General features: G+C 39.3%; 1 protein-coding gene across 1 annotated transcript; it reads right to left on the minus strand.

Moving 5' to 3' along the window:
- Window positions 1-1,254: 1,254 nt before the first annotated feature.
- Window positions 1,255-1,935, minus strand: LOC138892090 (uncharacterized). Its single transcript, XM_070175784.1, has one exon. It carries the CDS (start codon window positions 1,933-1,935, stop codon window positions 1,255-1,257), a length of 681 nt encoding a protein of 226 aa, XP_070031885.1.
- Between the last annotated feature and the right edge of the window lie 15,329 nt (window positions 1,936-17,264).

Below are 17,264 nucleotides of genomic sequence, written 5' to 3' on the forward strand. Positions count from 1 at the left end.
CGATTTAAAAGCTATTACAAAGCTAGTACAAAAAGAAGCACAATTTCTATTAACGGTCAAGTATCCCGCCAAAACTCAAGTAAGTGAAAATCGGTCTTTTACAATTCCTCTATCAAGTTCCAATACAATTTAGGCACTTTAATAAACAAATAGGGTGCAAAAATTACAAGTACTTCATAATTATTTTTGTGGTTAAATCCCATTTTTATCAAAACCTAGGTTTTTCAACTAAACCCATAATTTTCACAAATTTTAATGTTAAAATCTATCCATAATTTATGTATTTAACTTACATTGGATAGAAATTACCTACCTCAAAGTGCTAGGTGAAAACCCCTCTCCAAGAGCTCCAAAATCGCCCAAGCGATGAAAGAAAGTGAGCCAAAAATAGCCTAAGTCTCGTTTTTAAAATGTTTCTGCCCAGTGGTCTTTATACGCGATCGCGGCCAAACTCTCGCGATCACGAAGGCAAAAATGAAGAGCCCGGGAAAAAGGCTCTACGCGATCGCGAGAGTACCCATGCGAACGCGGTGCACTGGGGCTGCCTACACCTTGCGAACGCGGGGCCCAACACTCGAACGCGTAGGGCAACTGGGTTGCCCAGGCGAACGCGAGCTACTCGGAACTCCGCCCAAATGCACCAATAAGTCCATAAACATAATACGGACCTGCTCGAACTCTCGAAATGCGTAAAACAATATCGACACTAAGAATCGCACCCCAAAACCATATTGAATCAAATTATGAACTTCAAGTTTTCAACTTGCTCCGAACGCGCCAAATCATACTTAGACTACTCGGAATGACACCAAATTTTGCGTGCAAGTCTTAATTCACCATACAGAACTATTCCTAGGCTAGTAATCCTAAACGAACCTCGATAACACCAAAACCTACTTCAAACCAAATTTAAAGAACTTGAAAACCTTCAATGTGCCAACTTTCAGTATTAAGCGTCGAAATGCTCTCATATCATCCAAAACCCGAGCTGAACATATGCCCAGGTCCAAAATCATCATATGAACCTATTAGGACCGTCAAATCCTGATTCCGAGGTTGTTTACTCAAAATGTTGACTCAAGTCAAACTTAACTCTTTTAAGCCAATATTAAGGAACTAAGTGTTCCAATTTCAACCCGAACCCTTCCAAACCCGAACTAACCATACCCGCAAGTCATAAAACAGTAAAAGCACATGCGGGGAGTCTTATTTAGGGGAACGAGAATCAAGAAAATAAAATGATCGGTTGGGTCGTTACATTCTCCATCTCTTAAACAAATGTTCGTCCTCGAACGAGTCTAGAATCGTACCTAGAGTACCGAATAAGTGTGGATATATGCTCCGCATGTCCTCCTTGGCCTCCCAAGTCACCTCCTCGACTGGTTGGCCCATCCACTGAACGGTTACCGCTGAAATCTTCTTGGACCTCAACTGGCGAACCTGTCTGTCAACAATGGCAACTGGCTCCTCCTCATAACCCAGGCTCTCATCTAGCTGAACCGTGTTGAAGTCTAACACATGCGACTTGTCGGCATGATACCTCCGGAGCATAGGCACATGGAAGACCGTATGAACTCCCGATAGACTAGGAGGCAAAACAAGCTCATACGCAACCTCCCCAACCCATCTCAACACCTCAAATGGAACTATAAACCTTGGGCTCAACATGCCCTTTTTCCCGAACCTCGCGATTACCTTCATCGGTGAGACTTTCAAGATAACCTTCTTGCCCACCATAAATGATAAAGCATGTGTCTTCTGATCTGTGTAACTCTTATGTCTGGACTGTGCTGTGCGAAGTCGCTCTTGAATCAACTTTACCTTTTCCAAGGCATCCTTTAATAAATCAGTACCATATAACTTAGCCTCGTCGGGATCAAACCATCCGATGGGCGAACGACATCGCCGACAATATAAAGCATCAAATGGAGCCATCCCGATGCTGGACTAATAACTTTGTTTTAAGCAAACTCGGCCAAAGGCAAGAATCGATCCCACTGCCCTCCGAAGTCAATCATATATGCTCGGAGCATATCCTCCAAGATCTGAATGGTCCGCTCCGACTGCCCATCGTTCTGCGGATGAAGGGCTGTATTGAGCTCTAACCGGGTCACCAACTCACTCTGTACTGCCCTCCAGAAATGCAAAGTAAATTGAGGGCCTCTATCTGATATGATGGAAACATGCACACCATGCAACTGAACAATCTCCTGAATGTAAATTTGGGCCAACCTCTTTGAAGAATATGTGGTCACAACTGGAATGAAGTGTGCCGACTTGGTCAACCTGTCGACGATGATCCAAACTGCATCAAACTTCCGCAAGGTTCGCGGCAACCCAACTACGAAGTCCATAATAATGCGCTCCCATTTCTACTCAGGTATAGTCATCTGCTGGAGTAGGTCACCTGGTCTCTGGTGCACATACTTAACCTGCTGGAAATTTATACATCTCGCCACATACTCGACTATGTCCTTCTTCATCCGTCGCCACCAATAATGATGTCTCAGGTCGCGATACATCTTTGTAGCACCTGGATGAATAGAATACCGAGAACTGTGTGCCTCCTCTAGGATCTTCTCCCTCAAGCCATCAACATTAGGAACACATAGGCGACCCTGGAGTCGCAGAACACCATCCTCACCGATAGTGACCTCCTTGGCACCACCCTGCAGTACCATCTCCCTAAGAACCAACAAGTGCAGATCATCAAACTGACGAACCTTGATCTGCTCGAATAATGAAGACTAAGCGACGACGCATGCAAGAAATCAGTTGGGCTCTGAAATATCCAACCTCACAAGTCTGTTAGCCAAGGACTGAATGTCCAAAGCTAATGGCCTCTCCTCTGCTGAAAATAAATGCCAAGCTACCCATACTCTCCGCCTTTCTGCTCAAGGCATCCGTAACTACATTCGCCTTACCCGGATGATACAATATGGTAATATCATAATCTTTTAGAAACTCAAGCCACCTGCACTACCTCAAATTGAGATCCCTCTGTTTGAACAAATGTTGCAAGCTGCGATGATCGATGTAAACCTCACAGGACACCCTATAAAGATAATGCCTTCAGATCTTAAGAGCATGAAAAATCGCGGCCAACTCTAAATCATGTACATGATAATTCTTCTCGCGGGGCTACAACTGACGTGAAGCATATGCAATAACTCGCCCCTCCTGCATCAATACATAACCCAAACGAACGCGTGAAGCGTCGCAATACACAGTATACATCCCTGAACCGGAACGAAACACTAACATAGGTGCTGAAGTCAATGCGGTCTTGAGATTCTGAAACTCACCTCATAACCATCGGACCTTCGGAACGGAGCACCCTTCTGGGTCAATTTAATCAAAGGTGCTGCAATAGATGAGAAACCCTCCACACACCGACGATAATAACCTGCTAAACCCAAGAAGCTCCTGATCTCAGTCGTTGTGGTAGGACGAGGCCAACTCTGAGCTGCCTCAATCTTCTTGGGATCTACCTTAATACCCTCGCCTTATACAACATGCCCCAAGAATGCCACAGAATATAACCAGAACTCACACTTGGAGAACTTAGCATATAGCTTCTATTCCCGCAAGGTCTGAAGCACCACTCTCAAATGTTGCTCGTTCTCCTCCATGCTACGCGAGTAGATCAAAATGTCATCAATAAAGACAATGACAAAAAAATCAATATATGGCATGAACACCATGTTAATCAAATCCATAAACGTCGTTGGAGCGTTAGTCAAATCGAAGGACATCACTAGAAACTCATAATTGCCATATCTAGTCTGGAAAGCCATCTTCGGAACATCCGAGTCCCAAATCTTTAACTGATGGTACCCCGATCTCAAGTTGATCTTAGAGAACACCCTGGCACCCTGCAACTGGTCAAGCAAATCATCAATATGCGGCAACAGGTACTTGTTCTTAATGGTAACTTTGTTCCACTGGCGGTAATCAATGCACATCCGCATAGTCCAGTCTTTCTTCTTCACAAATAACACTGTTGCACCCCAAGGCGACACGTTCGGTCTGACGAACCCCTTTGCTAGCAAATCCTCAATCTATTCCTTCAACTCTTTCGGAGCCATGCGGTACGGTGGAATAGAGATAGGCTGGGTACCTGGGGCCAAATCAATACGGAAATCGATTTCACGATCTGGTGGCATAATTGGAAGATCTGAAGGAAACACATCGGAGAACTTCCGGACTACGGGCACTAAATCAATTGTCGGAGTCTCTATAGTAGTATCCCGAACAATAAGCCAAACAACCCTTCTCGACCATGTGTCGAGCCTTCGGAAAAGAGATGACCCGACTAGATGCACTAACAGACGAACCATTCCACCCTAATCTAGGCAATTCTGGCATCGCCAAGGTAACAGTCTTGGCATGGCAATCAAGAATGGCGTGATAGTAGTGTGCCCGAGGTCTAATATACGGCAGTTGCATGTCCTGGAGCCTGAGCGGTAGGGGTTTGCACTCCCCCTCCATCCTGAGATGTGATTGGGTCTGCTGGAAATAAACCAAGCTGAGTCATAGAATCCATGAACCGCAACGTATGGCCCATGACCTCCTGGAATTCCAGTGCGGACATGAAATCCACCGGGGCTGGCTCTTCTTCAGGCACCTTGCCATGCTCCTCAATAATAATATCCTCTACTAGATCCACTGGTGGAATAACTGGAGCAACTCTAGGATGCCCTCGTCCTCTACCACTAGCTGGAGCCCTACCTTGGCCTCTAGCCAACAAGGGGAGCAGCTCCTCCATGATTTGGTACATCTGTCGCGCGCATTCTCACCATCTGTGAGAGAATAAGAGAAAGATACTTAGCACCACATCAAATGCACGATAGGAGATGAAGAAATAGTAGTTTCCTAACACCCTATAGCCTCTCAAAGATAAGTACGGACGTCTCTGCACCGATCCACAAGACTCTATTAGGCCTGCTTATAACTTGTGAGACCTACGTGAACTTAGTGCCCTGATATCATGTTATCACGACTCAATTCCTCATATAGGTCGTGATGGCGCCCAACGTCGCCGCTAGGCAAGCCAACAGTGTACTAACCATGTGATTGCTCTTTTTAATAAGTTACCAAGTAATTAAATTCCATTTATTAAGAAATTAAGGGGTAGAAAATTTAATGAAATAAAATGAATGCTATTGAGTGGTCAATCATAGCGATATAAATAATCCAAAATCATACAGTCTACTAGTATGTGTGTCAAGACCTAGGTCACATGTATATTGAGTAACTAGTAGAATATACAAAACTCTAACTACTGTCTAAAATAAAGTAGACAGAAAATAAATAAAAAAGAGAGACTCTAGATGTTGCATAACCGCTCACGAAGCAGCTCACCACTAGACCTCGGGATAACGGGGGTGCGCACCGGTATGACTGCCAGATGCACCTGCCTCAGATCCTGTACAGTTAGTGCAGTAACAACATGTACCCAGTAAGTATCTACTCTAACCTCGAAGAAGTAGTGACGAGGGGTCGACTTTGACACTTACTATGGGCTAACAATAAAGTACAAAAATTCAAAATAAGCATGGGTTATGTAAATAATAATAACTCAATAACAAGCCGGGAATAAATAATTCTTTCACTAATAGTAAACCTTAAGTCAATTTCTGTCATTAAATAAGTATAACCTCTCAAACCATAAAATAATATCCAATATAATTAAGCTCCGAGTATTATCACGCACAATTACGCCGAGGTCATATTTCTCAATCCAGAATAATGTGTGCACTGCCGAGGGTCTAGCGGCATGAGCCATAGATGTATCTATTCTACTGCCAAGGCATTCAGCCTGCTCCACAAGAAGAGAGGATACTTTATAAGCATTCGATTTAAAAGCTATTACAAGGCTAATACACAAAGAAGCACAATTTCTATTAACGGTCAAGTATCCCGCCAAAACTCAAGTAAATGAAAGTCAGTCTGTTACAATTCCTCTATCAAGTTCCAATACAATTTAGGCACTTTAATAAACAAATAGGGTGCAAACATTACAAGCATTTTATGATTTAGGTCCTAAACTTCCCGAACATAAACATAATTAGTAGCTACGCACGGATTCTCATTACCTCGTGCGTACGTAGCTCCCACAATTAGGAGCAAATAGTAATTTAAATTACCTATCGGGTAAATTTTCTCTTGCAAGGTTAGGCAAGAGAGTTACCTCATCTCAAACTTTACTTTCCGGCCTACAAATTGGTTTAAAAGCCTCAACTCGGTGACGAACAATCCAAAACTAGTCAAATGTTATATAATTAATCAATACATGCTCAAAGGTTCATAATTTAACTATTAGAGTAATTACCCAACCCAAATTGGAAGATTCCTAAAATTCATCCCCGGGCCCACGTGCTTGGATTCCAGAAATATTTGAAGATAAATGTTGCCATAACCTCACGAACTCAAATATATAATTTTCACTCAATTCCATAATCATTTTCGTGGTTAAATCTCATTTTTATCAAAACCTAGATTTTTCAACTAAATCCATAATTTTCATAGTTTTTCATGTTAAAATCTACCCATAATTTATATATTTAACTTAAATTGGATAGAAACTACTTACCTCAAAGTGCTAGGTGAAAATTCCTCTCTAAGAGCTCTAAAATCGCCCAAGAGATGAAAGAAAATGAGCCAAAAATAGCCTAAGTCCCCTTTTTAAAATGTTTCTGCCAAGTGGTCCTTATACGCGATCGCAGCCAAGCTCTCGCGATCGCGAAGGCTAAACTGAAGAGCCCAGGAAAAAGGCTCTATGCGAATGCGAGAGTACCCATGCGAATGCGGTGCACTGGGCTGCCTACATCTCGCGAACGCGGGGCCTAACACGCGAATGCGTAGGGCAATCGGGTTGCCCAGGCCCAGGCTTCTACTCGAACGCGGCCTACCAAACACGAACGCGAAAGACAACGGTCCAAGTCTGCACGAACGTGGCCTTGTACTCGCAAACACGAAGGGCAAAAGCCCTAGTCCCCAAATCTTTCATCGTGAACGCGAGGGTCCTTCCGCGTTAGCGAAGAAGGAAACCACAACAACAAATTCTGGTGTTTTCAACTTAACTCCGGGCAGTCCGAAACACACCCGAGTCACTCGGAACTCCATCCAAATGCATCGGGACCCCTTCCACATCCACCAATAAGTTCTTAAATATAATACGGACCTGCTCGAACTCTCAAAACGCGTAAAACGACATCGATAGTAAGAATCTCACCCCAAAAACATATTGAATCAAATTATGAACTTCAAGTTTTCAAGTTACTCCGAACGCGCCGAATCATACTTAGACTACTCGGAATGATACCAAATTTTGCGTGCAAGTCTTAAATCATCATACGGAACCATTCCCATGCTCGAAATCCCAATCGGACCTGGATAACACAAAAATCTATTTCAAACCAAATTTAATGAAATTTAAAACCTTCAATGTGCCAACTTTCAGTATTGAGCAATGAAATGCTCCCGGATTATCCAAAACTCGATCGGAACATACGCCCGTATCCAAAATCATCATACAAACCTACTGGGACCGTCAAATCTCGATTCCGAGGTCGTTTACTCAAAATATTGACTCAAGTCAAACTTAACCCTTTTAAGTCAATATTAAGGAACTAAGGGTTTCGATTTTAACCTGAACCCTTCCAAACCCGAACTAACCATCCCCGCAAGTCATAAAACAGTAAAAGCACATACGGAGAGTCTTATTTAGGGGAATAGGGATCTAGAAAGTAAAATGACCGGTCGGGTCGTTACATCAACCATAATATTCCTAAATCAAACTATAATTTTTTTTAAAATAATGAAATCACGTTTTGGTCAAGTACATTTCTTTAATAATAAAATCACATATTTATAAAACTGCTAAGGAATAAATTTTTTTATCTATCCTTAATGTAATTATCTTTAGATTTTGACAACCATGAATTAATTAGATCAAAGTGTCTATCAGCTCATATAATTAGTTGTCAAGGTCTTTATGTGATTTCAGCCTCCTTCAATTTCACAAAATACAAGTCTATTCGGCGGGAAATTAAGCTAATCCATATTTAAACCAAAATTAAAATAATAATGGGACGGCCCACAATTCTGTTAAAAATTGGTACCATAGGAAGAACCAGAAGATAGAGAAATGGGGGAATTAGATCAACTTAGTTTGGAGTCATTTTGTAACTCTGTGCAATTGAAATTTTAGAACACACACACATGTATGTGTGTTTGTTCTGCCTTTGTTTAAAAAATAAAAAGTAGAAAACATAAAAATAAAGAGCAATTATATCATAATTATTGGAGAAGAATAACAGAACTTAAAAGACTAAAATTGCATATAATAATGTTTTCCTGCATATCAGAAAACAATAGCTTAGTCTGCGAAAGAAGAAAAAGAAAGATAAAAATGGTTAACAATTGCATATATAGATTACTCTATCATAAAATTTATAAAATCTTTATAAATCACAGTTGTCGTTATCATGTATCTCTAATATTCAATTATCCAGTTGCAAAATTAGAATACAAAACTCTTTCATAGTTAATAAAAGAAATTAAAGAAGAATACAAATAACCGGATTATACCAGTAATTCCATTATGGTTTGGTAGGGCTTGACCTTGTGATGCAGATCTAGTACCGACTTCGAAGCTACTTATTTCATTATCAGAAAATAATGTTAATCTTGTTCAAAAAGCATATACAAACCTGTAGATAGAATATGCCGCCCAAATATAGGGCATGAAGCTTTTAAGGGGAGAAAAAAGATGAGAATGAAAGGAAAGTATTAATTCTCCACTATCACACATTCAAGGATTATGAACGTTTATTTCCGTTTCTAAATTTGTAAGTCCCATTTTTATTAATGATGAATGCAACGTCTCTCAGCTACCTCATTATTCTAACCCTTCATTGCCTTCCTTGATTACAATAATAATAGAAAATAAAAAAAGAACCAAATAATGAGAGAAAAAGGCAAAAAATGAGAAAAAAGATAAATAGCAATCCTAGTCTAAGAGAGGTGCCGATGCCAAGTCATCACTTTTATTCCCTCTTATATATAGAGAGAGATTGTTCTATCAACTAATTTTTCACGAATATTATAGTGTTTTAATTTATTTTTTTGTCTTTAATCAATTCTCGTTTAAACTGGGACTTTTTAAAGTAATAAGTCTTGTTTGATTCAAGTACACTGATCACGCCCAACTACGCTTTATAAAAAGAACTAAGCGGTAGTTGCAAATATAATCCGGTTTACAAGTCCGGAGTCGAATCCCACAGGGAATTAACCTGCTAATCACAACTGCAAGTTTCGCAAGAATTCAAGTAATCAACTTCCAAAAATATTGAATAATGAGTTGAGTGTTTACTAACTAAAAGCAAGGTAATTAAAAAGCTATAATTTTATTACTAACAAAGCAAATGTTGTAGACAAGATTGGAAAGGTCTAGGGTCACGATTTCCCCTCTCGTCAGAATCCTCCCCGCCACGTCTCCTATAAATCTGCTTAGATATTATCTACCGATTGTGAGTACTTTAGGTGTCGTAATTCTCTTCTGAGCAACTATAACAATATACTAGACGTATTCTTCCGAACTACGCTAGCTAGGATTAGTTCACCGCTCACTAAGTTCACACCAATATTTTGTTATTCCTAATCTCACCTTTAAACCCTCTGTATTGATCCCTCATATATCTTAGGAGTGATGTTATTCAACAACTACCTAAATATGTATCATTTTCCAAGTAATACACACTAAATAGGCATAGCCGTTTGATGGTCCTTCAATCAACCACAATAATCACATAGTTGAACAAGTAGAGTGTCACGACCCAAAACGCAAACCGCCGTGATGGCACCTAACCCGACCTGCTAGGTAAGCCAATTAACTATAACCCATAATATAATGATACTGATGTGAGTCAAAGATGAGATAACTGAGTTTATACAACTCCTCAAGGATTGGTAGTACAAATCATGATCTTCTAAGATATAAAGTTTACAAAGCTTGTTTAAAATAAAATACACCATCTGTTTGAAATATACATGAACAGATTAAAATTCTAAAGCTACCAAGATCAAGAGGCAATTATGCCCGAAACGCAGGTACATCTTCAGATCCAGCTCCCGCCGTACGCAGCTACATCAGCATCCAACATCAGCCCGCAAGGTGCAGAAGTGTAGTATGAGTACAACTGAACTCATGTGCTCAATAAGTAACAAACCTAACCTTAGGTTGAAAGTAGTGACGAGTTGGGACAAGGGCCAGAGTCCAAATCCAATAACCAGCAGCAGTTTATAACAAAATAATAAAGATGGTACAAAAAATAGCTCAGCTCGTTCACAGTTACGGAAAATAGGCATGCTTTTCAAGTATAACAGTAAATCTCAAATCTTTCACCGAAAATACGAAAAATATGAGTAAGTTTGAAAACTGTGAAGTTTCCATAAACTTTCAACAACATTTAAGAAGTCTCATTATCAGATGGCATGAGAAAAGTACATCTCTATGCCTACATGTCAATATGCATGTGAATGTCATAAATGTCACAAAACCGTGTAACATGAGAGAATGCATCTCTATGCCTGTGTACCAAGTATACATGTCAATGCAATGCACCACAATGATGTACTCATGTACCCACACTCTCAGAGTACTCAATCTCACAGACTCACACTCCTACTCATCACGCTCAATCACTCAACACACTCGGTCACTCAGCATGTACGGTACTTGATGCGACGCGCAGCCCGATCCCATCATAAATCAATAGAACTTGTGCTCATTGTGGGTGTGCAGACTGCGGATGGGAGGATCTTGCCCAAGTGCTAATATAACCCGTTGCGGCGTTCAACCCGATCCGCATATAGCCCTAAGGCCTGTTGCAATGTGCAACCCGATCCACATATAGCCATAAGGCTTGTTGCGGCGTGCAACCCGATCCAAATATATATATATAATACTCGTTGCGGCGTACATCCCGATCCCATCGATATCACTCACAATTCGGCCCTCAGGCCCCAACTCATTCATCAATCTCTCCAGTCTCTCGGGCTCACAAATCTCATGCCAATCAACCCAAATAATGACAATAATATGATGTGATAACGAATGATAACAGAGACTGAGATATGGTATGTAAATGAATGAACATGACTGAGTATGTAGATGCAATTTTAGCATATAACTCAACAGTACAGATGACCTCAGTAGGTACCAAAAGAATAAGCATATAGCCTAAACATGATTTCTAATATGATTCACAGTTTAATTTCTCTAACACATGGAAATTTCATGGATATAAACAAGATTAAGTAACTACACATTATCACAGAATCAACAGATTCATAATTCACGCGGTGCATGCCCACACGCCCTTAACCTAGCATGTGTGTCACCTTAATGCTAATCACATAACATATATATTCAGGGGCTAAGCACCAAGTTTAGAAGTGTTACTTACCTCGAACAAGACAAATCTAATATCGAGCAAGCCAAGCGATAATTCAAAAATACCATCCCGCGTGTACCGACCTCCGAACGGCTCGAAACTAGCCAAAAGCAACTCAAATACATCAATTAATGTCAAAGGAAACAAACCCAATCGATAAAGGTCGAATCTTTAATCAAAAGTCCAAAATCAACCCAAAGGTCCAACCCTGGCCCGCGCCTCAGAACTCGACGAAACTTATAAAATTCGACTACTCATTCGACTACGAGTCCAACCATACTAGTTTCATCCAAATCTGACTCCGAATCGATAGTCAAAACTTAAAAACTCACTCTATAAAACTTTAGGCTAAACCCCCCAATTTCTCTTTAAAATTCATAATCCAATTACCAAAAACGAAAATAGAATCACGAAATATAATCAAAACTGAGTATAAAATACTTACCCCAATCCTTGTGATGAAATTCCTCTCCAAATTCGCCCAAAACCGAGCTCCAAGTCTCAAAATGAGAATAAAACGACCAACCCTTGAAAATATAGATTTTGCCCAACAATTTTTGCTTTTGCGAACAAAGGGCCGCTTCTGCGGTGTCGCTTGTGCGACCAAACTTGCGCTTCTGTGGACAATAACTGGAATTTGCCTATCGCACCTATGGAACAAATTTTGCTTTTGCGCACACGCAGGTGCGACCAATGCTTCCATTGTTGCGACGTATCACACTTCTATGACCTAACCCTCCGCTTTTGCGATGTCGTGGGTGCGGAACAAATCCCGATTCTGCGGCCTTCAAGCCCAGCTGCCCTTTTCGCTTCTGCGAAGGAAAACCCCGCATCTACGAAGTTGCTTCTGCGACCAATTGACCACAGATGTGGCCAGACCAGAACCAACAGCCTTAGCTAATTGCAACATGCGACGAAATGGTCCGAACCTCGTCCGAAACTCACTTGAGCCCCTCGGGACCCCGTCGGAATATACCAACAAGTTCCATGACATAACACGGACCTACTCGAGGCCTCAAATCACGCATAACAACATCGAAATGATGAATTGCTCCTCAAATCAAAAGTAATGAACTTAGAACTCCCAACTTCCAAAACTTGCTCTGAAACATATCCAATCAACTCGGAATGAACTCAAATTTTGCACACAAGTCCTAAATGACATAACGAAGCTATTCCAATTACCAGAACCACAATCTGAATCTGATATCTACAAAGTTAACTCTCGGTCAAACTTATGGACTTTCCAATCCTTCAAATTTTTAATTTTTGCCAATTAGTTTCGAATCCTTCTAATATCCAAATGTAAATACGGGCATACGCCCGAGTTCAAAATTATCATACGGACCTAACGGAACCATCAAAATTTCGTTCTGGGGTCAAATTCACAAAAGTCAAACTTAATCACCTCTTCCAACTTAAAGCTTCAATCATGAAATTCATTCTTCCAAATCGATTATGAATAACCTGAAAATCAAAATCGACGATTCACCCATGTGATAATACATCATATGGAGCTACTCATGCCCTCAAACTATCGAGAAAAGTGTAAATGCTCGAAATGACCGGTCGGGTCGTTACATAGAGAAAATCCAATGGCAAACTTATATTAAATGCAACAAAAATTCATCCTCCAAGAGGTTCCATCAAACCCTAGAATAAAGAGTTTAGCTACTGATAATTGTTAGCACAACTACAATATAAGAGTTCATCACCAATAACAAAAAAGGGAAGAAGAAAGATAAAAAATCATTTCCGAATCTTCCGTCTTGCTCCTTACTTGTTTTTGCCTTCAAAGATGTTGTCTCGCCTTAAAAAGTCGCTCTTTGATGTATTTATATCCCGTAGGGTTGATGAGGGGCGGAACTTTTCAATCCAACTTCGGATGGGAGAAGCTGGCGTCTGCCTCCGTGCGTCGCGCGCCCATGGACGCGGATTCAACTTTTGAAATTCTTTCATTTCGCGAAGCGATCCGTGCCTTTGCTTCACTTTGCTGTTTTGTGCCTTCACTTTTCTCCTTTTGCACGTCCGTTTTCATGTCACGCACGAGAATAGACGAGCTCTCAATCCTTCCATTTTTCTCCTTTTTTGCAATAATTTGATATCTTTTGCTCCATTATCATTCAAGCTCATTCTTACAAATAAGAAATACGTAATGAGTATAATTCACTTCAAATATCATGTAATCTCCCGCAACTCACACGACATATGAGATGAAAATACACTCGAAATCATACACTTTTGGCCATTTATCATACATATTTTAGTTTTTACATTTTATTAAAATATTTTTTTTTGAATTTTCTTTTATTAAAGTTCTTTGCTTGTTTATTTTTTCTTTAAAATTTTTTTGAGTCTTTTATTTTTTTTGTATTTATCTTTACTTTTATAAAACATATGTATAAAAGAATTTTGTGTAGTCATAACCTCTTATTTCTTTTTACTATTTTGTTTTCATGTACACATGGTAAATGATTTAATAATACTTAGGTTTTTGCACTTATTTGTTCTCGTAATTTGAAAGTATTTAATTCCAAACTCAAATATATATTCTAATTAAAGAGAAAAAACATGCAAACCAAGAATGGAAAATACATTTTGAAAAGACCAAAAAACAGAACTGTTATATAACCATCATAAAAACTAAAAAAATATATACTATATATTTTGAATGGATAACTTTAAAATTCTAATTTCAGTCAGAATTTTACCAACAAATAAATTAGCGTACCTTTTAATCTGAATTCCATTAAATTCTAATACCTTCCATGATGGCTTAGGTGATAGGTCTATACTCCATTGAATTCTAATTTTTTTTGTCTATAACACATTGAAGAGTTCACATTTTATTCGTCGAACTTGTTAGAATATTTCTATCCAACTTTAGAGTGTAACTTACCAAAGTTAAAGGAATATCAAAGTCATTTGTAACTAATAAAGTCTCAAATTTTAGTTCTATCAAAAATAAATAGTTAATTATAATTATAGTTTTATCCAATATAGACTACATTTATGAAAGGTAAAAAAGGTGGATCAATATTTAATGTTGAGCCTCTAGATGTATATAGAGATGAACGAAGGAGATGAGCTGATGGGGGAATTATGACTCAAAGAAACAAAATTTGAAAAATTACATGGGAAATTAGATTATATAATGATATGTATATGTAGATCATGAAATAAAAGAATCAGAACTTCGAATTAATATTTTCTTAACAAAAAGAAGTACATTAATAGCTTGTTTGGCCAAACTTCTCAAAGTTCAAAAGCACTTTTTTTTTCTTTCAAAAAAGTGCTTTTTTCCAAATTTGAAGTGTTTGGCCAAGCTTTTAGGAGAAAAACATGCTTCTGAGGAGAAGTAGAAGCATTTTTGGAGAAGCAGAAAAAAGTAGCTTCTTCCTAAAAACACTTTTTTGAGAAACACTTTTGAGAAAAATACACTTAGAAGCACTTTTTAAAAGTTTGGCCAAACACTAATTGCTCTTTAGAAGTACTTTTAAAATTAATTAGCCAAATACAAACTGCTTCTCACCAAAAGTACTTCTCAAAATAACACTTTTGAAAAAAAGTACTTCTCAAAATAAGCTCATTTTTTCAACTTGGCCAAACGGGCAATAAGATGTGAAGACTTTTTGAAGCTACTCGGTCAGTAATCCTGTCCAGCCACCTATTTTATGCATGCTCGCAGAGTTGTTAATTAAAACTCGGCAGCCTATTTTCTATGCAAGATTAAACCTAAAACATAATCAAACCAAGTCATATATATCGTAAGCAAGAAACAAGTAAAAAAAAAAAAGCGTAAACAGTAGAGGTGGATCTAGAATTTTATGAACATGGGTGCACCACTACGTCTAGTGGGAACAAATAAATGTCCTCGCAAGTGCAACTATATCATAGTATATGAGTTAATACTGAAATTTCTAGAATAAAGTACCTTTTTTAGAAACAAAACCAAAAGAGAGAAGTCACTTAAAACAAACCGATGTGGGTCTGAGAGAAAAATCTTCTTGAGAACAAGAGTTCTAGAGCATGAGAGGGAGAGACACAACCAAAATTGGGTCTTTGGTACAAAATGGGTATTTACCCGTAAAACGATACAGTTAAATTTATACGTGGTTTATAGGCAAGCAAATTGATTTGATCTCAAAATGATAAATAAATTAAATAAGAATGCAAGACTTAGCGTTGAAATCGAGATAAGACAGCGGATAGCTTGGTTCCGTGGGTAAAGCTTCCGAAGGCAATAGTTATAATATTAATAAGCAAGAAACAAAATATTATTGAGCTTTTGAACGGTATATAGCATAAGTTTGTCAAAAATTCGTGTCCCTACAATGGCTGTTGAACTCACTATTTATAGTTGCACCTACTGAACAGGGTTCTAGGATCAAGCCCCTATTAAATGACAATTATGAGAGCCATTGAAGAATGTGTAACGGCACGCTATGAATGTCATATTATTTTTAACGGATTATATACTTAATGCTATAGAATATTCTCCATTGAATGTTACCGGGTGGCATGTATTTATTTGTCTTTATGAGCAACATTCCCTTCGGGGACAACCGAGGTTGCTTCCCCCGGACTTGATTTCCACCTGTCCTGCTTTTCATCTGTCTCCAGCTCCACATGTCGCTCTATTATGCTAGAATTTAATATGAATATATTTTACCCTATACAAATAGTCTCCTGATTTTGTGGCAAATCCTTGTGTCACCGGGAAGTTGGTGAAGATGCCAATACCTTTCTTGGCGGAAAATTCCCTGACTTCCTCTGAAACGTTTATGACGCTTGATTAGACGCACGTCTCTCTGTATTTAATGCCCCGAACACGCGTCATCCCACGATTCAACAATACTTTTACCGGTTCTTGAGGTAATCATGGCGACAATTTTAGCCGCATATTCCTTTACTTATACGCTTCAATCTTATTCTTTTACAATTCACAATTTATCAAACTCTCTCAAACTGTCTTTACTCAACTCACTTTTACTTTCAACTTTCTTTAACCTTCTTCTCCAGAGAAAACCCTTACTTCCTTCTACTAACTATGGCATCCTCTTCCAAAAACTTCAGTTCTTCAAAGAACATGGAAAGCAATGATGATGATGATGCTTCTCCTATAGTGATCACCATTATCCCCAGAAAGCTTACTACGGCTAAGGACTACAAAGAGAAGTTCCCTTCTACTAACTCCCGCACATGGGTCGTTGGTGTATATCCTTCTTCCATCCGTCCTTCTAGCATCCCTGCTATGAAAGAAGACTGTGGTTGCCATGATTTGAATGTCGTCTCTCCCGGTCTAGCAAAGCGGTTAACCTTCCCCAAGAAGAGTTTTACGTATGTTTACATGTACCCCTTTACTTTAGGCCCAATTTCATTGAGTGGGGGACTTGACTCCGTAATCTTGGAGTTTTGCTTCCGTTACTAGGTCTGCTTGGCATAGGTGAGCCCTTTAGTGTGGAGGACGGTAGCCTGTCTTTGGTGTTTATGACAAGAGACGGGGGAAGATCTCTCCCTGGCTCGACTGATAAACCTTTATTCCCCCAAGATTTTCCCTGGGGGAATGATAAACTTCAGGAAACATGGCCACCATGCTTTGCTCACCAGCATGGATGATGACAACGACCGTGGATGGATGGAGCAGTTCATTTTAGTTGCCACCAGGGAAATCATCCCGGCCACAACTCCATCCTTTCCTGAATCATGGAATCGTACTCGTAAGTTCATCATCTGTCTTTTCTTCTAGTTAAAGATTGTCCCATGCTACCACTGAACCTTTTTTCATTATTTCAGCAACTC

The sequence above is a fragment of the Nicotiana tomentosiformis genome, chromosome 5, assembly GCF_000390325.3.
Source record: "Nicotiana tomentosiformis chromosome 5, ASM39032v3, whole genome shotgun sequence".
Classification (NCBI taxonomy): domain Eukaryota; kingdom Viridiplantae; phylum Streptophyta; class Magnoliopsida; order Solanales; family Solanaceae; genus Nicotiana; species Nicotiana tomentosiformis.

Coding starts and splice junctions, on each gene's coding strand:
- LOC138892090 (XM_070175784.1), bottom strand. CDS start 1,935: ATGGCTCCATTTGATGCTTTATATTGTCGGCGATGTCGTTCGCCCATC.